Source organism: Cyanistes caeruleus, chromosome 19, assembly GCF_971803275.1.
Source record: "Cyanistes caeruleus chromosome 19, bCyaCae1.hap1.1, whole genome shotgun sequence".
NCBI lineage: Eukaryota > Metazoa > Chordata > Aves > Passeriformes > Paridae > Cyanistes > Cyanistes caeruleus.
The window spans coordinates 5,876,638-5,901,289 of record NC_141719.1 but is presented as its reverse complement, the minus strand read 5'-3'; the positions used below and the strand labels follow the sequence as shown (position 1 = coordinate 5,901,289).

Here is a 24,652-nt window from a genome sequence, read left to right as displayed (position 1 = left end):
GAAATAATAAAGTGATTTCCCCCGTGAGGTACTACTTTGTATTCAGCTGAGAGGGAAAACAAGAGGTTACTTGTCTGACAAGTCATGAGCATGTTGAGGAAAAGAGGACTGGAAAACAGTAGCATTTGTCTGCTTTAAGTGTTTTGATCAACCAGGGAATTCCTCAAATTGGAATGCATTAGAATAATTAGAATTATGGTAAAAGCTGACACCAGTTTAGCTCCATGCCAGTGATGTTTTCAGCACTACAGGGAGAAAAGACTTTGGAAAGGTTTTGAAATATAATAGTTCTTACTAATGGAAACCTTCAGACCTTGGAGCTGCCTCAGACTAAGGGCCTGATCCAACACTGAAGCAAGTCTGTGTGAAGATTCCTGATATTCTCCTAAGGGTCTGACAATTCTCTAAGTGTCAATGAAATTCTCAGCTTTTCCAGGTTATTAGTACCACCCCCAATATGTCAAAATATGGCATCCCCACACCTCATCAGTACTGCCAAGGTCCTGCTGCTATCAGGCTTGTAAAATCTGATTATCTGACCCACACCCCTGCAGTTTATGGCTGAAGGATGTGGCTGATTTGGAGCCCTGCAGTTGTGCAAGAAGAGGAGACCTGACAAAGTCCCATTCAGCATAATTCTAGTCTGCATTAGGCATATGACAAACATGAAAAATTGAAATAAGACATTCTTCCTTCTTTATTTTGGTGTGAATAAATGTTAATCCCTCTAATTCTCCCTGGTTCTTCTGGTCTGAGGATTCCCAGTGCTGTTGAACCCCTGGTGTGAGATGCTCCAAACCACTGCCAACATCATCCTAGTTGGATCCATTATTAACATTAAGCCTTCCTGAGGAGAGCTCTCAGAAGAAGTAGCAGAACTTAGAAGAAGCAACAGATCAACATTAATAAAGACCTTCCTCCACAGATTAAAAGAAAATTAGCAAAGATGATAATATGATAGATAGATAGAAGAGAGTTATGAAATTACTATTAGACCATGATAGTATAAAAGTGAATAATTTATCTGTGTGCTTTAGAAGTGTAAGCCTGAGCTCTGTAGAGAGTAAAGCAGCTGGGAAGTCCACCCACATTAAATCTGAATACATTTTTAATTTTGATTTCTCTTGTATCTTAAACTATAACACTTGATCCCAACAACAGCAGGTAGAATGCATTAGGAAGGAATACTATTGTATAAGCAATGCCTTTACTGGCTGAAACATCAGAGGGTCATGGAAACATCTTTAAATGTCATTCCTCTGTGAATTTGCTTTTGGAATTCTGATCATAAAGCTGGGATTGAATCTTCATGGAATAAGTTTGGAGGCTGATAATAAAATGTGCAATTAAAACCCTGAGAATGGCGTACAGTTTTTTTTTAATGACTAGGCAGAAGTGTGTGGGGTGGTTTCCACAGGAGAAAATCAGAGACAGAATGAGGGAGATCTTTTGCAAGAATCCCCTTTCCAGGCCATCCAGTGGGAAAACCAACACAGAGATGATGAGGGATGTCTCTACCCTTGAGCTGAGTGTGACACACACAGCTGTGGCTTGGCTTCTCTCCTGCAGCCTTGTCCTGGAGTGTCCTCAGAAAGGGAGGACAGAAGGAGCCAGGTTTGCTCCTCTGAATGGAGCTTTTTTGGACTCTGTCTTATGCCTCCCCAAAGAAGAAAAATGGCTCAGCCTGCACAAGAGACTTCACCCAGCCACGGTAAAGAAGCCACAGAGTGCAAAGACCTCAGGTGACTTGTCCCAGCTGTCACCCCACGCTGGTGCAGCGACACATCCCAGGCTGTGCAGTGAGGATGTGATCCCTGAGCCACACACGGAGCCCGTGGCAAAGGCAGATGTGGGCAGATGTGGGCAGAGCTGCTCAGGGCAGCCCAGATGTGCAGCACCCAGGCAGATGGGCAGAGATTTATGACTCATTGAAAAGCCCCCAGTTTGATGGCTGCTTTTTCATTTCCTACAAATCTAATAATGGGAGGACAGAACTGATTCTGAACATATTTAGGGAATGGGTTTGTTGCTGTCTTTTTTTAAGTTTCCTTTGTAGTAGAAAGCAGCATTTTGACTGAAAACATACACTTACTCTCATGAGAAAACAAATCAAATACCAACAGAATTGCAATAGCAATGAAGAGCCCAATCCCACACATGCTTCAGATGGCAGGTCTTCCTTCAGCCTGCAGCTACTGAGTGGATTATTACCCATAACTGCAGATTATTCATGCACATAAGTGACTACAGAGGAAGGCTCCAGTTAAAAAAGGCCCAAGTCCTGGCCAGACAGCCCTACAGATCTACAAAGAAGAATACAGGCTTTGACCAGGTCAGACAGGTGACTCCAGCAGAGATCAGCATAACCCAAATGTCTCTCTTTAAATCTGATTTAACCATGGAACATCAAAAGAGAAACTTGCATTCCATGGTTCAGAGAAGAGAAATCAATCCTTCTTTTATTCTGAGCTATCTAGATTATTTTATAGGTTTTCTTAACAAGGGTCAAAAATCAGCAGAAACAGAGGATCAGAGCAAATCTACCCATCAACAACTGGGCAGATACTACCCCAGAAACTGCAGATGACATGAGATACCAGGGGCCACACAAAGAGAGAAAAGCCTGAATTGGAGTCACATAGGAATACAATCTACTTACGTGGTGAGGAAGCTGAACTACCCCAATGCTATCTGTCCAGATAAAAATGATTAAAAGCAGCTCACATCCTAAAACTCACCAGGCACAACACACAAATACAGACCAATTGAACAGAATGTCCTTTATAGCTGTTGAGAATATTTGAAAGTTATGTATAGGCATGGTCATTGTTATAAACTTATTATTCACACAGGAGTAGTAAAACAACATCTTCTATCAGAAGCAGGGTCCTATTTTTCTGTTCTGAAAGAGAAAAATCCTGATTCAAAGCAAACCTTTTTATGGAGGAAGCAGCAGTAAGATATGACAGGCACACAAAGATGCTTTGAGCAGGAGGGTTTATTAGCTGCAGCATAACAGGGGCAGCAACAATGGTATTAAAGAGGAACTGCATTTAGCATGAAGAGAAACCTTCATGCCTTAGGGTACAGGTCACAAACAGATGCCTGTTTAGAAGAGGTTGGTCCTTGGGCAGGTTCTCATCAGAGTGGTGCCTGTCCCTGGAGCAGGGGATGCTGCCTACGGGCAGAGTTGAGGGGCCAACTTAGTAGAACAATTTTTTTCATCTTGTCTGGGTCATTTTCAAAGTAAATGTCTCTCTAAAATTAATGGGGAGCTGGGGAAAAAAAATCTTCTTTGCATTCTAGGTTAAGCAACAGTTGAGTCTCTTAAAAATGATCTACCACCTGCTACTAATTTCCTCCTTTGTTATGAAAGCCATTGACTGCCTGAAGGGGGAGAAGAAGCTGTTAAGCTGCACTTTACACAGAGCAAATGAGAACACAAATAGCAGGGGATGTGTGTTTTAATGGGCAAAAGAGGCATTGATCAGTTTCCTATTCCACTTGGGGCCAGTCCCAAAACACAGCAAGGGCGCAGAGCTCTGGAAGTTGAGCAGGACGTGCGGACTGTCATTGTCTGCGGAGCTGCAGGAGGCTGGGATGACACTGGTGACAGAATCTGTGCCCCTGTCTCACCTGCCCCTTCCCTTGCACAAATGCTCAGCACTTTGGCACACACGTGCCCCATCCCTTGGGTCTTGCCCTGCCTCTGCTTACCTCAAGGGCCGCAGAGTCCTCAGCAGCCTCAGAACCCGCAGCATCCCCAGGATTTTTGTGCCGCTGTCCGACACCATCGAGACCAGGATGTCGATGACGGAGATGAGCACCAGCACCCCATCCAGCACATTCCAGCTGCTCTTCAAGTAGGCTTTGTCCCCAAAACACAAGCCTAGTGCCACCACCTGCCCAGACACCAAGTTGCAAGAAATTATGACTGTAGCATCCAAAGTGTTTGTTGCAGTTAGCAACCTGCTGAGAATGTGTTATTTACAGACACCAGTCTGCGAGTCTGCTTACTTCCCAGTACAGAAGCCTAATTAGACAAAACAGCAGCGTTCTATTGATAGAGTTATGAAAATATCACTGCAGAAACATCCCAGGTTGTCCCTTACAGCTGATGTACTTCTAATGCAGATAAATCTACTTGCACAAAACTGTTCCTAACATTTTTAGCTCTGGCATAAAAAAAATTCAATTGTATCTTATTCCTATAGACTGCAGGAGAGAAGGTTCAGAGTGGCTGATCCAAGCAATCATGTACAAGCTTTGCAAATAAAGAAACTAGAAAAATTTTTCCAAAGAAAGAACAATTGTTCAGTGAGATGATTATGAATTACACAGGAGAGATTCACAGCCATGGGTCTCTGAGCCTGCTGCCTCAAATCCAGCAAAGGATTTTCCTCAGGAAAGCACACAGCAGCTTAGGTTGTTGAGGTCAACTGGTTGTTGAAGACAATGGGACTTACATGCATGGTTGAAGTTAAGCATGTACTCAAGACCTTTGCTGAATAGGGCAGGATTGCTGAATTCAAGGATCCCATTGCTCCTATAATGGTGTAAATCAAGAGCAACTTGAGTGAAATTGTTCTGATGTAAAATGTGCGTGCGTGGAATAAGGCATGTGGTGGCATCTCAGTAATATCCAGAAGAGGAAAATTTACACCTCACTTGCAGCTGGTAGACCTAAGGGTTTTGTGAGTCCACCATAATAAAAAACAACTAATATAATACAGACACACTTATCCTCCACCTTCAAATTACCTTAACTGTCATCTCAGTCAGGAAGATTACTGTAAAGATGTAGTTGGAGAGAGTTAGGAAGATCCGTTCCTGTGAAAAAGAAAATGAGAGACAATGTTTTATAGCCTGCTCTGTGCAGCTGTGCATCCCCCAGTGCATATTTGGGTGGGAAAACTGTTCTCCTGATTCTGTGCTGAAACAAATCTTGGACTGTTTGCTTGCAAAGAGGAGAAAATCCAAATATTTAGACAATAACACTGCATGGTTGAGCCCTGCCAGGCTCTGTGTCAGCACCACGGACAGGGACAGCCTCCAGCACCTTACCCCCAAACCCTCCCACTTGCCTCCAAATCCTCCCGAATTTCCCCCAAATCACCCTCCCCCCCATAGTGGAAACGGGGAGATGTGCCCTCCTTGAAACATGCTTGACAAATCTCTATCTGCCTCTCACCTGCAGACATCAGTGCACCGTGTAAATGTCACTGAGCTCCCAATTCTCCCAGAAATTAAGTCAATATTAGAGTGACAGAGCTGTGAAGCAGCAAAAGCCGTGGGATGCTGAAGCACAGCTGGCCTGAGTTATCACAGTTCCAGCAAAGCCAGCAAAGCTCTGGGGGTTTATTCCAGCTGAGAACTGCCCCCAAAAGGTCAATTCTGTTGCCCAAAGCCACGGGCTACACTGGTGTGAAGCCCAACAGCCTCATTTCACAGTCCCCTGCACTATCCACCAGACTGTGCCCACCCAGCAAGAGCAGCTAGTGATTACAGATGAACCCATGGACTAGTACCCTACCTATAGTTAGCAGAAACCTTTCTTTTTAATAATGATTAATAAGTAAATTACACTTTTCCCTAATCCTTAGATAGCTTCTGACTCCCTGCACTGAGAAATGGACAGCAAAAGACAGAGGCTGGAGGAACAATGATGTGTGTGCACGTCATATGAGCACATACAACTGGCCCCAGTCCTGCTTTTAACAATTTTGGATTTATTTCTGTCTCTCCCTACAGAGCAGTCCCATAAGAGATGCAGATCTCTCATTCAAAATGAGATGCAATTTAAACAAAACAAAACACCTTGGCAACTCTCTTGCTTTCCAGATAACGATATACTGGAAGTGACTCAGGAACCACAGAGTAGCTTGATTCCATACAGGGTCCATAATTAATTAGGTCCTAGACCTGTTCTGTGATTGCATGAGCTGTGATAGGAAACATCTCTATTGTTAGCTATCTGCCACACAAAAGGCTGCTGTAGAGGGGCAGGCACTGGGCAGGAGCGAGAGGATAGGGAGCTGCTTGTACAGCTGGAGATAAAACACCAACAGCACGGAGGTGAGACTGAGGATACTGCATTCCTGCCTGGCAAGCATGTGGCTATTTTGAAGGATAATCTCCCTGGTCCATGTCATGCACTCTGCAGTGGGGAGTGCATGCTGGCTCGCAGCAGCAGCCCCTGTTCTGATAAGCCAGCTGAAACTGGGACAGGGACAGAGAACTCACTTGAAGCAGTTAGAAAATCCACAGCTCAGGGAAGCAAAGAACAATTATTTTAAACAACTCAACCTAAACTAATTCTCTCGTTTCCAGATGAAAGCTCCACCTGCACAGGCAGGGCCCATGCACCCCTCCTGGATCCCCTGCCCCATTGCTCTGCACTCCCCTTCTCCTCTTCAGCTTCCAGGCCACGGTCCAGCTCCGTTTTTATAACCTAAAGATGATGAACCTCACACCAGTCCCTGTCTCCTTTCCTCTTAGTATTCTCCCAGTATTCTCCCAGCCAGGGGACACCGCAGCTCTTCCTCTCCTGTATGAAATATGGGGTTTGTGTGCTACAGATCTTTGCTGTGGACTCCTCTAACTCACACTTGTCACCCCATTTCCCTTCTCTATGCGCCTGCAGCTCCTTTTGGAGCCAGTCTTGGGGTGGGGTAACTCTCAGAGGACACAGCAAGGGGCTCAAAGGAAGCATTTAGGATTTTCAGGGAAGTTTTCAGGGTGCCCCATTTGGGGATAAGCAGGGTGATCTCCTCCTGCTACATCAGCTGGCAGGGAGCCCTGCTCTCTTCTTGCAGCTGTGAGTTGGTGCACGACTGCATGGGAACTGAAAAAAAAAATTGGATTTAGGGAAAGGACTGGTGGGAAAACTGTTACAGTAAGAAGGAATACTAGGGAATGTTTAAAATAGGCAGAAAGCAGCCTAGACTCCAGTTTTAAGGTCTTACATTGAAAATCCACAAAAGTGAACAGCCTGACACGCCTACATCAACAAAACAGGATTCTATATGATTGTGATATGAGCAGTCTTGGGCAATAAATCAGCCAGAGCCCAGCACATCTCAGCCCAAATCTATGCTAAAACAAAAGATCAGTAGGATGGTTCTGCCCCTCTGATTGCTGGATGCTGATGCTGTGAGGGTCTAGTTTGAGGAATCCTTACACAGAGTAATAGAACAAAGAGGTTCCAAGAACTGGCATTGCAGTGCCTGCATCAATTCAGTTTTTCTGGTGTCACAACAAAGCTGATACACAAAGGGGAGAGAAGAGTATGAAATGAACAGTTTCCCCCATTCCATTCACACCACACATATGTGCCTGTGGGAACAGATGGAAGAAGTGAACGTTGTGTTGAGAGAGGAAAAGTGTTTGAAGGTTTCTCAGGGAAGGAAACTGAGACAGATGTCATGCTATGTCATGTGTTAAAACCTTGATTGTGCTTCCAGAAATGAGATCTTGGATATATCACAGGCCACGATCTGCACTCTTGTGCTTTGAAAGGAGACTGAGTAGGGGCCAGGAGAGTTGCTGCACTTAATTCAAAGGACACTCAGGAGGTGTTGACACCTTCTCATTTTAAAAAGACAAAGAAAACAAGACTGAGTGCACAGCAGTTGGGTCCAAGCCACAGGTGTTTGCTCCATGAAGAGCACAGGAAAACCTCAGGAACTCACAGCGCTGTGAGGCTCAATTTTGGGTCGTTCCATGGCAATGGTGATGCAGTTCAGGAAAATGATCACCAAGACAACGTGATCAAACATCTTGTGAGTGATGATTTTATTGCACATCAGACGGAATCTGTCAAGAGAGGAAAAAAAAAAAGAGTAGACACAGACTAGCTATTAATGCTCAACTGGCTGGGGCGACACACAGCAGCTCAGCGCATAGCAGGGGAATTGAGCACTCTGCTGTCAAAGCAGATGAGCTCCAATCTCCCAATCCTCTCCCTGGCAGAGCCACACACTGAGGGCAGATTGGGTTTGGAACAGAAAGGGATCTGAGCTACGGAACTGAGCCACAAATTTCAAGCCCTGGGAATGTTCATAGGGGACTTTGGTCACTTGGAACGGGGCAGCTGCTTCCACGACTTGGACACACAGCCAGGTTTGGATCTGCTCCCCTAACTGGTTCCTGGTGCTCAGGTTTAGCTTAAATAAAGGCAGAAATACTCCCAGTGAGCCCATAAGGGTTGAGCACACACGGAACAAAGGGACAGAAGCTATTTATTGTGACAGATGGCTGTACACTGACTCAGGATTTATAATACCGTATTACATTTCCCAGAGTCTGCTTCTGAAAATCTCTCTAATCTTTGTATGAATGAACCTGAACGCTGTCCAGGGCTCTCAGCTCCAGCACGGGAAACCCTCGGGTGCGTGTCCAGAGGAACGCATGGAGCAGCACAGAGCTCAGCTGGCTCCACACGGCCAGGCAAGGGCAGAGCCAGGGGCCTCCAAGCAAGGAGAGGGTGTTCTCTCAGAGAAAGGGAAGGGGGAGGACAGAGAAGTTCAGTGGAGAGGCAGGCTGAGGAGGTCTGGGAATCCTTTGCTGGGCTGTAAGTGTGTGGTGGGGCAAATTCAGATTTTTCTGCTTGATGCTGCACCTCTCTCCCTTGCTCCAAGCTCATCATACTCCACCAAAAAGTGAAAAACGTGCAGACCATCACTGCCAAAGGAAATGAACCTGATGAAGCTGCAGCCACACCCTGGGCTATGGGTCTTGACTGGATACTCCTGTGCTCTCTGCAGCCAGCAACTGCTTGCTGTTCAACCCTGATGTCATGCTGGGGCAGGGGAAGGGCTGGGAGTTTTGTGGATTGGCACACAGAGACCCATATGGGATAAACAGGCAGATGAACCATTGTAACGAGGGCATCATTACCACCCATCCTACCACACCACCACTGCCCGAGGGCTCAGCCTTACCTGGAGTGAGGGGGGAAGATGTAGATGGACCAGGAGTCCCTCTCTTTGCAGCAGGTGGGGAGCCGGGCCTGCACCCAGGCCTTCATGCGGTCCCTTTTGCTCTGCAGGGAAAACGTACAGAGCGGGAGGAAAACACACAACCATTAAAACAAACCCCCCAAAACTTCCACGTGAAGGCAGCTTTTCACTAAAAACTTATCTTCAAGTGCTCAGTGAAACTGAAATAAAAGAATGTCCCCAAAGAAGACCTTGCTGGGCAGGGGAAGGAGCTCTGGCAGCCAAATGAGGGCTGTGCCAGCCCTGTGAGCTCGGCCTTGCTTCTTTCTCTGTGTGGTAACTGCATCTGGCACACAGTTATCAAAGAGGACAAACAAAATCCTTGTCCAAAGGAATGATAACCCACTCAGTCCCTCCAAATACTGATCAGGTGCTTGCCTGAATCTTCTAAGGTATTTTAGGGATTTTTTTGTGGGGTATTTTTGTTTGTTTTTTTTTAAAACAATACAGAATGCTTATGTCAAAGGTTATAAAGGGAGCAGAGGGAAGGATTCCTGCTGCTTGTTGGGCCAAGCCCTGTGCCCATGCACCAGCAGAAAGCTGAAAAAATCATTTGAGGCCCAAGTTTTGGTCCAGGAACACAATGGTGATTGTCTGCCTTCCATTCAGGATGAGATTACAAAGCCAGAAGGGAACACTAAGGTCAGCCTGAGCTGCATGAACATGGGCCATCCAATTCCTGCAAATTAATTCCTGCTTGAAACCACAGCACATCCTCAGCCATGCATACTTATGTTATAGACTGCCTGCAAGGTCAGTTCAGGAGGGCAGACTGCAAAAGCCTGAGCCAACAAGTCAACCAAAGACATCAAAAATTGGATGCTGAGGGGAAGCCTCATCCAGGCTGCAACTTGTTTCTCACCTTCTCATCCATAGACCTCCAAAGGAAAATCTTTAATCCCACTGGCAAAGCAGTGTTGGCACCCTGTGCATAGGCAACCCTTAAAAGCCAGGCCAACACCTTGCTCACCACACCAGGGCTCCCCCAGCCCTTCCACATCAGAGCACCAGAAGATAAATGCACAGACAGGTGTGTGCACTGTAACCAGAGTGCTCTGCAGATACAGAAAAAACAATTCTTGCTCTTTCATAAGCCTTATTTCTCTGCTGCCACCTGGGCTTGGATGGGCAGACCTGGAAATATGAATGTATGAGCTCTTTGAAGCTTCTTCTAGAGAGTTAAGGGCCATGAGGACACAGAGAGGTGTGAAGGACAGTACAGGAATCACCCTCACACCTCAGGAGCACCCACGCTCCAGGACTAAGGCACTTTTATTTGTTGCCTCTTGAAAACAGGGAGGGGATAATTCCTTTTGAGGCAAACTGTTAGCACTTGAAGCAGTCTGGACTGTAAAAATGGGATTTGTTAGGGCAATTGAGTGGAGTGGAGGCAGTGTTTTCTCTTCCTACAGTCACCCAGCCTGGAGTCTCATTAGTGATGGGGAATAACTAGTGTAGTGCTTGTTTTAATGAAAGCCCTTGGTGACAACCTGAACCCTTCAGAAAATGAAAATCACCTTGGGCAAGTAAGAAGAAAAGTTTGAATAACAAAAAGAAGAGTGAGAGCTTTCTATCCTGCTCCTTCAGCCATCCATCCTTCCCTCAACTTCTACACACACAGGCCATGCACCACACACCAGTGGGGTTTTGGTTGTCTTGGATGTTCTCACATCCCTTTCCCAGCTTCAGGCAAGGAGTCAGAACTTCTTCCTTCTCTCCAAACTATATTTAATAGAGCATGCATCCTTGGGGTTGCATTAGCTCTTCAAGCAGCCTGGTTAGTCAAATTACTAACAGATTTTACAAAGGTAAATAAATGGATAAAAATCAGGAGTCTGCTCAAAGCTGTGACTTTTTGATTGCTACCCTAGCCTCTGGACATGGAATAATAGCTACAACTCAGTCCAGTTCATCTTGTGAGCTGGAAGGTTTCCAGAAGTATCTATTATTCAAAGCAGTTCTGGTATTTATCAAGGGGATTTGTAGTGAATGGTAATACGTCAGCAGCACAGAATGCTTCTTTATATTCCTTTTGTTCAATTTTAATGCCAAAGATATTTTGGGGTTTGGCTAATTGTTGCAACTTGCAGTTCATGGGCTAAATCAAATAACAAAGCCAAAAAGTGATCTTCCATCATGTCTCTATTCAGTGGGTTACAGTAAGGGTGAGCACCAGGGCTGAACTGGGGCTGCAGTCTGGCTGCTCAAAGGAGGCAGAAGTACATCCCCAGAAACCTAAACTCAGAGGAATTACTCCATATTTCCACCAGTGGAACAGCAGAGTTCAGTTAATTTGAGCCAAAGGTAAGGTGTTTGTGTTTTTGAAATAAAGCTCAAGTGTTTCCAGCCTCAGCCCCATCCAAGGCTTTCCCAGAGTGGTCCAGACCAGGTCCAAGCTGAAAATGGGGCTGATTGCTGCTCAAACTTGCATTATGTTCCAAGTGAGATATCAGTTATGAGGCTGAAATCACATCTATTTGTTCATAAACCACACCTGCACAGGATGAATAAAGACGTGGGGGGAGAAGAAAACCAATCTTTAATTCAGTTGCCAGTGACTTGGACAAAATCTCCCTGGGTAAGCCCTTCCAAATCCCTCACCGAAGGCAGCAGGAGCCAGGACGTGGGAAGATGCTGGGTGCTAACAGGCAGCAGTGGGAATGGAGCCCCTCAATCCCACAGCAATGAGAGCTGCTGATAAATAGCTGGGGTTTAAATTATTATTTTTAGGAATTTCAGATATTAATGCACTTCTGAGGGTAGGATGAAGGCAGTGGGCAATAAAAGATGACTGATGCACTCCTCAGAGTAAGGGAGAGGCTTAGATTTATACAAGATTTATTATGAGGATGGGGGAACTGCTGAAAAATGCTCTGTGAGCAGCAGAGGACCTCCAGGCAAGCTGGAAGCTGCACAGAGGCACTCAGGACTCAATTATTTAATTTTAATATGCAACAGGGACAGGCTGAGAGGGTTTGTGAGTGGCTGGACCACAAGCCACAGAGAAAAAGTGGAATATGCAAGGGGAAAGGGGCTGCAATAGTAAAATGCAGTGAGGTTTTGGGGAGGGGAGGGGACATATTGGTTGCATATTCAATATTTCCCTTTCTTCCTGCTATGAGCACTGAGAAATTTGGGTAGAAAGTGCCCAAAAGTGTCTAAAATCCAGCAGTTGGAAACAACAAAGACCTGGCAGCAGATCCCTGATGCCAATCACAGCCATGTGTACCCAAGAAAGCTGTGGATCACTCTCTCTGTGAGAGACTCCTTGTCTGCAGTAATGCAATAAAAAACAGATTTCAGCCCCCCTGGCTTCCTGGTTCTGGGGAGAGAAGCTGTCAGGGGCCTGATTCTGGCCCCTCAGAGGGATGGAAATTCAGAATATACCCATCGAAGGCAACAGAGCTGCACTAATATAGGGGTAGCCTGGGAAATCCAGATGAAGCCTTTGCTCTTCCTTTAATTTCTGCACAGAGACAATCAAATCCAGGCAGCAAGGAGGGATGCAAAGCTTTGATGCAGAACAGCATATTTAGGATTACTTTGATCTGAGTAATAGGCAAATTCTTCTCTTCTTTTGTTGATGGGGAGTTTTGTATTTAATTTTTTTCCATTTAAAATTCAATTTTTTTTTTTTCCTCCTGACTTTGTCTAATTTAGGAGCAAAGATTCCCCCCAAATGTGAGGAGTGGAGCCCTGCAATCTGGGGGCTCATTTTGCTAATCTAAGCAATATTTTTCTATCCATCTGGTTTAGTGATTTGCAGTGGAGACATATTTCAGAGCACGGGGAAGGCACCAGCCAGCTGCACATATCCCAGCTGTGGCTATCCCCTGGGCTGGGACAATTTATTTCCCCTGTTCTGTCAATTCTTCCCCTTGGCATTTGCTTCTGACCATTCCATGGGAGGGTATTGAGGTGATTACACTCTCCATGGCCTCAGTACACAGAGGATGATGTTTGGTTTATGCTAAAAGCAGATGATAAAAATTAAAAAATCTGATTCAACTCATTGGCAGCACTGGCTGGGAGTGGAGGGACACATCACAGCACACCCAGCACAAGGGGGACTGCTGGCTTTTGATCCTGGGGGGTAAAAAGGAAGGGACTGGTGGGATGGTTGGATCAGGTGAGCTGGAAAAGCAGCAGATGTTGGAGCATGAGGAAAAAAAATCCCTAGCTAGCAATAAAGAGCATGGTCTCTTCAACACTTTTAATAGGGGGGATTTTTTCAAAAAATAATTACTGCTCCTTTTCTTAAAAATTCAATTTATTTTATGGAAGTTAAAAAGAAGGTTAAGACAATGAGTAAAAATCCCAGGCTGAGGATCCATGCTGGAGATGTAATGGGATAATGGCTTTTTCCAAAGGCCATTCATGGCTGAGTGTGTTCTGCCAGCACTAACTCTCCTTCTCCTCCTGTAAGGAACAGAGGACTCTGGAGTCAATGCCACCTTTTGCATCCCTTCACATGATCCCAATTCCATTTTCATTCAATAAACTCAGTGAAAAAGACTAAAATCATGTCCACAATCTGCAGCTTTCCTGTTCTCAGAACAGCCCCTGCTTACTAACCCCATCTGCTCCCCTAAGAGAAACAGTCACCCCTGGGGATGACACATCAGAACATCACACTTTTAAATCTCAGAACAAGGTACAATCAAACAAAGAGATAATCTGGAAAGAGCAGGAAACACTCCAAAACTTGCCCCAATGCACACATGACAGCCGGAACTGCGACACCCTCACGCCCAGCTCAAGCCCCACTCTGCCAGTCATGCAAACAACTTTGGAAAAGCAGCCAGATTCCCTTTTTTCCCCTTTAAGATACAAACATCCATGTGAAACAAGGACCAGGAACCCTCATCCCTTCCCTACACTTGCAGTCCTTTCAGCTTCTATTTCCTAAATGACACTTTTCAGGTCTGTGAAAGAGACACTCATCAGTGAAATGCCTCTTCAGATATAAATTAATGCAGAGCCTCTGAAATTACCATCATCTCCATGGGATTAATTCTGCCACGGGAATGGGGGACCAAGCCATGCTTTCTTTTCCTATAAAAGTTTTCTGCTGCTGGTATGGGGGCAGAAAACTGAATAACAATTGCAAAGCAAGGAGACTTACTTGTTTTGCTTTAAAAAGCAATAACACACACACAAAAACAACAAACAAAACAAAGAAAAAAAAAAAACATTCCAGAAAAGCATATATTTCTAATAGTCATCACTCTGCATGATTTAGTGGAACCTGGGCAGTTTTGCCCTGACATCTCCATCATGAGCCATCTGATACTGCACTGTAATACTTGGATACCAATCCCATTTCTGAGAGCACCCACTGCCTAGAGACCTTCTGGGTGACTGGTCTGGTAGTGATGGTGAAACATAACCCCTTTTGCACCCACTTGTGCACTCCTGAGACCGTGACAAGCTTTGTTTGGACAAGTCATGAAGCCCAAAACGAGCACGCGGTGCTTTCCTTACCATGTTGCCTTCATCATCGCCGTCATCCCCATCCTGGTGGGGCTCATCCAGGTGGAGCTGGCGCAGCAGCAGACCCGGGGAGCTCCTGCCATTGCAGTCCTGGTGCTCGGAGACAGACGTCCTGGTGCTGTGCATGCTGCTGGTGCGGTGCAGGGAAGGCACCTGCAAAGTATCCTGCAGGTCAAAGGACCCTTTTGTTTCCAGAGACTCCATGCGGTGAGGCAAAGAGCCATTGAAGCTGCCGGCCCGGCTGGAGTGCTCCTCATCCGAGCTGTCCCCTTCCTCCGAGCTCTCGTTGCCTTCCCCCGACAGGAGCGACCGGCGCTCACCGCTCTGTCCCCGGCGCTTGAGGCTGGGGGCCCGGCCGATGCTGTTCCAGCTGGAGCGGCGGCTGTTCCAGGAGCTGCTGGCACGCCAGGGGCTGTGCGGGGAGCTGCGGGTGCTGGGCTGTGGGAAGGACAAGGACAGGGACAGCATCAGATCTGTGCCACCAGCCCCAGGCCGGCGGATGGACGGACAGCCCCCAGGGATGCGCTGAACACCCGCGGGGAGAGGTGATGCGAGTACCGGGGACTTGAGCTCGTAGGTGGCCACGGGCTCCGTGGAGACACCGCTGGCCCGGCGGGACTCGTAGCCCTGCGCTCCATCCCCGAACACGGCGTTCTTCGGCATGGGCATGGGCGTAGCGGCCGTGTGGATGATGAGCGGAGGCGTCAGACTCGTCTTCAGCTCCGGGTGGTCGCTCAAGGCCATCACTGGAAGAGACGAACGGGGTTTAGGGGGAACACCTCGAGGGGGAACACCTACAGCCTGCTCATGGGCAGGCACAGCTGCTGTGCAGGTAGGGCTCTGCTCTGAGTGTCAGGGAGATGGGGGCAAACAAGCCTTTCTGGAGAATTGGGTCGTCAAACAGGAATGGAACCAGGTGTCAATGGGATCAGGTATCAATGGCAGAGGAGAGAACACCCAAAAATGTCACCTGCTGCCCTTCAACCTCCAATCACCGCCCACTGGCTCCAACCCTGGGAATTTCCTGCCCACTCCCTCCATCGTCCTTCTCCAAACTCCTCCAGCAGAGACAGCCCCAGACCTGGGGCTTGATGGGGAAATTAACAGTTTGAATGCAATCATGTCTCTCCCTGCCTGCATCCCACAGTCCCACCCCAAACCTGCTGCAAAGTCAAGCATGACACAACTGGGACTACAGCATTCCCTCTAGGAGGGTTTTTTTTCCTTTCCGACACACTGTTTTCACAGCAAAGCAAGGTTTCTGTGGAAGGGTCTGTCTTCCCAGGGTTATTACTCACAGGCTGGATTTGACAAGTTTTTCTTAAGTTCTCCCTCCTCTTCCAGGCTGCGGGGGAAGAGATCCCCCTCGGAATCAGACTTGGAAGCATCACCCTGGAGCAAAACAGAAGGCTTCAGCAAGGAGGCTGAGGGGCCACAGTGCATGAACAGCCCTCTCAAATACGGATTCCCGTGTCCAACACCACACCTTACAGATCCACTGAACTTCGTACCACGATGCAACATCATCTTCCACAAAATGACGCATGCACAGGTTTATACCACAGACTAATTAACCTCCTACCAGGAAGACGGATTGCCTCTGTCTCCAAACACGGTCCCAGAAAGGGATCAGGAGAAAAAACCAAACTCTGGCTTAATTTTTGCTGCTGGAATTGCATACGTGGCAGATGTTAGGGAAGGACTGATATTGATGATCAATTTGGGGACAAAGGATGATCCTACTGTCTCTGAATTAATACACCTAAAACTGGCTGAGTGTGGCTGTTTTTAGTGATGCCTTGATGGAGCAATCCAGGGTTCAGAAAGGGCACAACAGACCCCGAATTTCCAATGTGACAAACGTGATGTGTCTATGGATGCTGCATCAGCATAGAGGGGATCCAGGTGGCAGAACCCAACATCCACTGCCACGAGGAACCCTTTCCCTCCCAGCTACCACACACAAGAGGAGCAAGAGTTTTGGAGATTTACACTGGATCATTTGGGGAGTTTAAATTCTGCTGTATCATTTTGAAGGTCAGTGGTTGAGCGAGGCCTGCCTGCTCTGACAGGCATCCATCCTCAGGCAGAGGAAGATGATGTTGACCATTGTTCTCTGTGTGGTGCCTGGGTTCTTGCTGGGTCTTGTGGCACAGACCCTGGTTCTGTCCATTGGCACTGCAGAAAGGCACTTAGGGTGTGGTATAGTCAGGATACACCTAAGAGGGGCAGAGGTGCTCGCCAGAACCATCGATACCCATCCAAAACGAGGAGGATTCATGGCTGAAACCACTGCTCTGGCAAAGGGCACCAAGCCCTGTCACAATGGAGAAGAGGTAGGAAAGGGGGAAAGATGCTGGGATGGGAGAAGCCAAGCAGATCCTCACTTTAGCAGTGAGAGCCCAGGAGCCCCAGAAAACCCCACCAAGGCTAAGCTGCTTCTGCAGGAGCCCTGGCCAGCACTGCTGAGGTTTGGTGCTAGGGTACTCATTGACTGTAAAATCTCAGGACCCCAGCATGGGACAGGAGGAAGAGTTTAATCCAACACAGATCAGTGCCCCACACCTCATTATTGTGCAAAATCCCAGAGGGATGAGCCCCAATATTCCCCCTCCACCTATTTAGTGTGGGGTTACTAAACTATAAAGCTATTTTTTTGCAGGCAGGCTGGATACTCAGAGATATTTTTAAGGCAAAAGAGAGTGTGATGTGAAGTGTTGACTCAAAATTTCCCCTCCTGAGGATCCAGGACTTCTGTGCTTTTCAGGGAAGCTCCTGCAGCACGCAGTCTGAGAAGTTCAGGAATGCACCTTGCAAGGGAGAGCAGTAAAGTCAGGCTGGCCTGAGCTTTCCTGGAGTCAGATCCAATCTCTGTGTGAGCAGGGCCTCCAGCTGGCTCCAGGTACACTCCCCACAGAGGCTCCCAGCTCAGCCTGTCAGCAGGCCTGCCAGGAATTACTCATTCTCCCTAATGGGTTACTAAAAAGAAATAAATACAGGGAAGAATTTTACGTGATTTGTATTCCTGGAGTGCTCTTCAACAGCCCTAAGGAAGTTTTAAGGGGGCACAATGAGACGTGTGCCGAGAGGGGAGAGCAGAGCTATGTGGGAACTTCCCACCCCCTTCCCCAGCACCAAACCCCATGTCTGGAGGGCAGTGAGCATCCCCTCCCAAACACCACGTGCCAGACTCAGGACGGTGCAGGCAAACATCTCGTAGCCGCTGCTGCTGCCCCGTTACCTGTTCTTGTACTCCCAGTTTGCCTTTCTGGATAGAAAAGGGGTTATGAGAGAACAGGGAGTTAAAATCCTTTTGGGAAATGAGAGTATGCCAAGCTGGACCAGGCAGTACAGTGACTAAACCAGCGTGTACCAAAAGGGACTGACACACTGGGATATGAGGGGAAAGGGCTTTTGGGCTGAGGGAAAAGCCAGGCTTCTTGGAAAGGACAGAAAGGGAAGTGAGTGGTAAAGAGAGAGATGAGTTTGGCAGAAGGGTGAGGTTTGTGGTGTGCTGTGCTTCAGAGATCCGCGGCTTCTTCAGACCTGAACGGGACAATTTCACATCCTGTCGTGTGGCATCGTGCCAGCAGTCTCAGCATTCCCACCAGCCTTTCTGGGACATACCACAGGGTAACTGCTGCTGTCCTACCCTGCCTTGCAGAGCACAGGACTCCCACACACACATCAACACACACACACCTATCAAAACAGGTTTGATTCCAGGTCCCTTCACTCCTGGGCATCCTCCCCTGCCTGCATGAGGGAGCCTTGGCAGGTGTGCCCTGCAATCAGCATCACCATCCACAGCCCCAGGGAGGTCCCTGGGACAGGACTGTGCCTTGGAGAGGCTGTGACAGCCCCTTGGGGAGCCTTCCCCAAGGCAGGCATCCAGAACAGGGTCAGCAAGTGCTGTTGGCTGGAGCCACATCAGCCACTTGGAAGCACCCACCTTAATTTAGCTGGGTCCCTCAAAGAAGGAAGGGACTTAAAATCAGGGCTGACTCAACAATGAGGGTGACAAAAAAAAAAAGAAAAGAAAAGAAAAGAAAAACCAAAAAAACACTTCCAAAACACCCAAATAGACCTCAAAAGAATGACAGCTACTACGATGAGAACAGCACCACAGTGTGTGACCAGGCACCATGAGAGAGACAAGCACAGTGGTGGTGGGATGTGCTGTACGTACCCCCGACGAGTTGACAGGCAGCTGAATACAGCTTAACTGCCCACTCGCTTCTTCTCGCTTGGAGATCTCCTGAAGGAGAAATGTGGGGAGGGAAGAGGGAGGAAGGGGAAGGTGGGGTTCAATTTTCAGTTTCAAAAGCAGGACTGAGTGGGGAATCAAAAAACACAGAAGAGGCAGGGAAGCAGAGGGGAACGGGGAGGAGGGCAGTGTGTGGCCAGGCACTGGATCCATTCCACTCAGCACAGGGAGAAAGTGGGAGATCTCAGGTAGAAAGAAGCCCTTTGAAGGAACCAGCCTTGCACTCTTTAAATTAAGTGTTTCGAACAGAGCTTGCTTCAGCTCCTAAGTGATAATTGCGCTAATGAAACACCAGCTAATTATTGAAAACATGGGTTTGTTTTTTTTTTTTGCAGCTGTATAATAGCATCTTTATTTATTACACCTTCATTATGCAGCAATGGAGGCTTTTAATGAATGTTTGATTAACACAATATCAGTGCTCTTGCAGGCGAAGTACCAATTTAAGGAGAGACACAGTCTGCTCTGAGTTCAGACCCCTGCTCAGCCCTTTTAGTGGAGACACCCATTTAAATCAGCAGTTTATACAAGGGGTCTGCAGCCAGAGCAGCACAGCCCTGTACATTTTTGTCACACCCATGACCCCAACATTTTACAGCACCAGAAGTCAGCCTTTCCCTGCCCACTTGGAAAACAGACATCATTTTTCACCTTGTTGTGTTTCTCCTTGTTCAGGGGTGGCTCTCCCAATATTCCTCAGCAATTTTCAGCAGTGTGGCAGTGCCTGGTCCTGTCCCATCAGGAGGTTCCATGCTGCAGCAGCAGGGCACAGATTATCCCACCAGCTGACTTTCTTGCCTACAGGGCAATGGATCTTTCCTCTGGTCACTAAATGGTTACAAAACTCATCCCAGCCTAGGCTGGGATGAAGAGTTTAGGGACTGGCCAGCAATGTGATGGATGCTTAAAATCTTTGCTTGTAACAGAGAGAGAGATGGAAAAGCCATCAAAAGGGAAAAGATGGAAACTTTTTCTTTCACAAGGAAAATCCCACTGAAGCCAATGGGCAAGGGATGCAAGAAAAACACCATCCAAAATTCCCCCTGCAGGAGGACGGACTGTTCCCTCCAGTGAAAGCCCAGAAGAAATTAAACATCCATATTTCCCCAAGGATGCTACCTCTAGAGAGCAGGCAGTGTCCTGCAGAGGAAAGGAGAGAGAGGCTGGAGGACCTGAGGTGCCAGGGAGGGAGCAGGGCACAAAGGGGGGGAAGGATCAAACCCATGAGTGAGGACAGATGGGGACAACAGGACACAAACTGGGAGGATTACCAATGGAAGAATACACCTTGGAGATAACACTATTGGAGATTCCCACAGGAGAGGAGTTTTATGCCTGACAAAGAGGAGTCATTCCTTGCTTCAGAGAGAAGTCTCCAAGGCAGGCACCTGAGTGGTCCAGCAGCAATTTCCAATTAGCAGCTCAGTCAAATGGAATCCCCTGCTCACCTTCCCCACACCAACACCAGGGTCCAATTCAACCAGAGAATGTGCAGTCAAAAATAACCTCGTGGTAATAAGTCCTACCTGTGCCTTTTGCATGAGAGAAGCTGGTTACCATATCAAATGAAAAAATGGGGAAAAAACCTCCACCTCAATCCTACAAAATATATTGCTCTGTATTTAAAGTTTGGAAGAGGACCTTTTAGTTTTTCAGCTGCTTATAGTCATCTTCTGCCTGGCAACTGGGGCTTCAAAGCCATTTACTAATATTAATGAGATGCTTGTGGATTGAGGAAAGGCACTCAAGGACCAGGGAGATAAAGGCAGCAGCCCCAGGATTGTGTTTCAGCCCAGAAATCTGAAGGAGAATGGAAAAAAAAGCCACCAAACCAACAAACTCGACTCAGAAGAGTCAAATGCAGACACGGGCAGTGGATGCCGGGGTTTGTTTACAGCGAGAGATGATCTCTCTATTAATTCTGCTTAGGAGAGGATCCTCTCTGTGCTGGCTTGCAAAAACCAGAGTGTGATCTGTTCACAAAGCTACACAGCAGCAAAGCTGAATAAACATAAACCAGCAAGGCCAGACCTGGGGCCTGACCTCCAGAGATATTTGCTCCCAGTCTGCTGCAGGAAACCTGGGTTGTGCCAAGGGATCTCTTGGTGCCATTGCACCTTACTGGAAGAATGTAGAGAACTCAGAATAACTAGGATGTGGAAGGAAGATTATTATGGAAAAGCTGTCATCCAAGCCTGAGATATAAAATAGAAGTATAATCAGAGGCACAAATTATAGAAATATGGTGTGAGTTTGTTAAAATTGTCATGGCTGCACAGGACTGACAACCTGGGCTTGGTCTTCAGGGACTCCACTGGTTCCTGGTCCCTGTGCTCACCTCAATACTGGCAAAAGCATCACTGGCTTCAGGCTGTCCCAGTGCTGTCCCAAATCCGAGGTTCCTCCCTGATTTACACAGCACTTAAAGCACATTTCAGCTTACACAGATATCCTGGAGCTGGCCTGGACCAGCCCAGCGCTGCCCTGGCAGAGGAGACTGGGGGCAGTCCTGCTGCAGAAAACAGCCAAGAACAAATCTGAGGAGTGTCACAGGCACTTCCCTAACTGCAGGGGAGCCATACCCTCAAGGACATAATTACTGGAATAAAACCACAACACATTAAGCCAGGACATGACTTTACAGGGAGCTGCACCGCAGCACAAAGCAAGGGATAATTTGCTGCCCAGGAAGAGGCACACTGCATGGCAAACCAGGCTGAGCCAAGGAGCAGAGGAACCAGCCTCCCTTAAGGGCCAGGGGCTGGCAAATGGGCTGCTGCATTTAAAGGCCCTTTTCTCTGCATAGTGGGTGCCCCAGGTGATCTCCTGTGCTGGTGACCTTCAAAGATCAATTTGCTAGATTGAACAAAGGTTGGGTTTCGAAGCTGCCACCAGGAGCAGACAAGCAGCTTTGTACCTCTTCTCACTCAGGCAAGGGAACATTTTTGCTATTTGAGAGAACTGGGCAAAGGAACATTTTGCTCTTCAAGACAACCCAGCAGTGATTGTCCCTTTGGCTGAATGGTGGGGGGGAATTTACAGACAGAAACAGCTACAACAATAACAATTAAAAAAGAAAAGCACCAACACAGAGAGAGAGACGATACCAACAAAAAATTTCTTCTTGCTATGTCCTGGTATGACTCTATTTAAACTCCAAACTTGCAAAAATAGTAATGATAATAAAACCAGCTCTGTTCATAGGGTGCCAGGATATTATAATATACATGCAACAAATCTTAAATAATATTTATTCACCCCACAATGCTTTAAAAAAAATCAGAGATAGTGTATAGATGCACAGCCCATAAAAGCAGAGCCCCGTGAGGAGTTTCAGGTTGTATTTACCTCTCCAACCAACCCCCCAGGCAGGGTGTAAGGGTCCCCTCCCCTTATGGGTGTTATTGAACAGCTGGAAAACTTTTGCCAGGAATGGGTGAGCATCACAGGTCCCCCAGTCTGAGGGGGTCTAGGTGACATGCACACCCACTCCGAGCTGGACAGTTGGATTGGCAGTAGGATGGAAAAAAGGTTGAGCTCAAGCACCTCGTGCCCCCTCAAAGCCTCCAGCAATGCAGGGTGTCCCATGGAAGCTCCCATTATGGGGAAGGAGATGGCAGAGACCAGAAATCATGTTCTTTAAAATACACTAAGCATTGCAGGGCTGGGAACTGGTACAGCTCCATTAATGCATATAATGAAAAAAGATAATCATGTCACTAATCTCTTACCAGCCTGTGTAAGTTTTCAGGAGGGGCCTTTAATCTGGATGACAAACATGGTGAAAACTGTTTCAAAGAGACTGTCATAGCAGCAATCCCATCCACAGTGCCTGACTCACCCCTCGATTCCCACTCCTGCATTAATGTTAACAATGCTTTTCATTTAAGCCCTTCATTTAGAGGGCTTGCTGTATTAAATTGCACCATGGCTATGGAAACAAAAAAAAGAAGGAAAAAATATAAGAAGATGACCTAATATTTTACCCCACTTTTTTTCCCATACCACTTCTGTCAAGGTATTGGTGTCCACCTCAGAAATCAGATTCCAGGATCTGGAGGCCCTAAAACTCGAGAAGAAAGCCAAGGCATGAACATGAGGACATTACCTCTGTCTGGAAACCCTCTACCAGGATGGCCACCAGCAGATTAAAGAGGACGTAATTCCCAAATGTCATGAGAGCGATGAAGTAGAGAGCAGCCCACGAGGAGGTGGAGGCCATGCCATTGTAAAGGACCTTGTTCCAGTCTTCCTGGGTCAAAATCTGCAGAGGAAAGGTATTCAGACTATGGAGATACTGGAGGATAGATAACATGCTGGGTGTCCACACTGTGGATAGGCCAGACAAGCATCCTGCTTTTAGGGTATATCCACTGTAGCTGTAAGCACAAGAGGATAAATCCCTTCTGAGCAGAGAAGAGAGAGGACCAGAGAGCCTGTGATTCCCAACCACCAGCAAAGACCCTGTGCAAACTGCCCTGTCCCCCACGTCCAAGAACAGCCATAAGGGAGGGTAACATCACACTGGTCAGACCTTTCCTTTGGTCAGCCAGGATGATTTAAAGTCCTTTACAGATCCCAGGGTTACAGGGCCCAGAGCTGCTATAACAAAAACCTGCACATATCAGCTATAAACCAGATTCCATTATTTGTCGAAACACCACTACAAATGGTCCTGACCTCGTCCTTTCCACCCCTTCCCTCTGCACTTACTTTCACCCACCCAGTCCATACCCTGCAAACACAAGATCCTCCTGCCTTGGCAGCCCTTCCTCAGCAGGGTTCTGATTTAGTCTGGAAAACAGTCTGAAAGCCTCCATAAACCTGCACTTGTGATTTTGGGTCATCTTCTTTCCATGGCATGGAGCTTCACTGAGCTCTGTCGGATGCATTGGAAACCAACCCCAGTCTTTGCAGTCTCAGAAAGCCCACCAGTTGTGGCATTTTCCACTTTGTACCTGGAAAACAGTGACGATGGCCCAGAGCAAGGAGTCGAAGTTCTTCCTGTCGGGCAGAGTGTCACCATCGCGCTCTGAAGCGAACTTACAGCCAAAGAGGTGCATGCCCAGGATGCTGCAAAGGGTAGGAAGCAGGGGCTCAACAATGGGACCACCACACAAATCAGCAATCAAACTGCAGAGTGACTGTCTCTTGATTTCACCTGGGCAATTCCTTTTTACTTTTTTTTTTTTTTTAAAAAGATGGATTCTTTGTTCACTGAAAAACATGCCTTGAGATCACGCAAATCAGTTGTGAATCTAGGTCAAATCTGTCAAGGAGTTTCAACCAAAAAGTATGTCTGCTCCTTATTTTTCTTCTGCTTTGTTTTTTGGAAGTCAAAACATTGTCTTTCAACATTTTCTAAACAAAATGTTTTGACTTTCTGTTTTGCAATGACACATTTTCAGCAAAATATGCTTCAACTGAATTAGGAAGACAAAAAGGATTTCTGTGAAATGCCTGAATAAGATATATCAGGGGACTTGAAACAGCTTTTTCAATTTTGACAGAAGAACAGAATACCTTTCATTAAGGATAGATACTAAAAGAGTAATCTGCTTTTCCCTGCTCTCTGCTAGTAACCTGAATAATCAAATTATTTACAGCTCTACTGAGTACCACAGCAGCAAATGGCACTTTTGGAGTCTCACTGGAAGAAGGGACATTATCCCCTGGAAGAGACTGACTCTCTTCAGCCTTCCCAGTGCCTGCATTGCTCAAACACTGCAGTTGGCTGTAGAAGAAGGTTCTTCTCAAAATCTAGACCAAAATCTAAAAATACAGGGCTACGCCAACCCTGTTTCTAACATTTCTACTTGTCTGAAGATGAGGCCATGAAAAAGCACAAGTACCACCATGTCTGACATTTCTTTAGGAACATCATCCTCTACTT

The 24,652-nt window shown here is 46.9% G+C and overlaps 1 protein-coding gene across 50 annotated transcripts in view; it reads right to left on the bottom strand.

Annotated features, from left to right (window-relative positions):
- The window catches only part of CACNA1G (calcium voltage-gated channel subunit alpha1 G), a 145,615-nt gene that overhangs the window by 41,304 nt on the left and 79,659 nt on the right, over positions 1–24,652 (bottom strand). For 27 of the 50 annotated variants that reach the window (XM_086857334.1, XM_086857333.1, XM_086857336.1 and 24 more), the window contains exons 13-23: positions 23,718–23,832; positions 22,868–23,023; positions 18,682–18,750; positions 17,734–17,760; positions 15,791–15,884; positions 15,051–15,238; positions 14,484–14,930; positions 8,943–9,043; positions 7,692–7,815; positions 4,762–4,830; positions 3,718–3,902 (exon numbers count right to left, since the gene is read on the bottom strand). In XM_086857334.1, coding sequence (XP_086713460.1) covers positions 3,718–3,902; positions 4,762–4,830; positions 7,692–7,815; positions 8,943–9,043; positions 14,484–14,930; positions 15,051–15,238; positions 15,791–15,884; positions 17,734–17,760; positions 18,682–18,750; positions 22,868–23,023; positions 23,718–23,832 — 1,575 coding nt within the window. The remainder of the gene's footprint in view (positions 1–3,717; positions 3,903–4,761; positions 4,831–7,691; positions 7,816–8,942; positions 9,044–14,483; positions 14,931–15,050; positions 15,239–15,790; positions 15,885–17,733; positions 17,761–18,681; positions 18,751–22,867; positions 23,024–23,717; positions 23,833–24,652) is intronic. The other 23 variants (XM_086857327.1, XM_086857295.1, XM_086857299.1 and 20 more) reach the window with 3 other exon arrangements.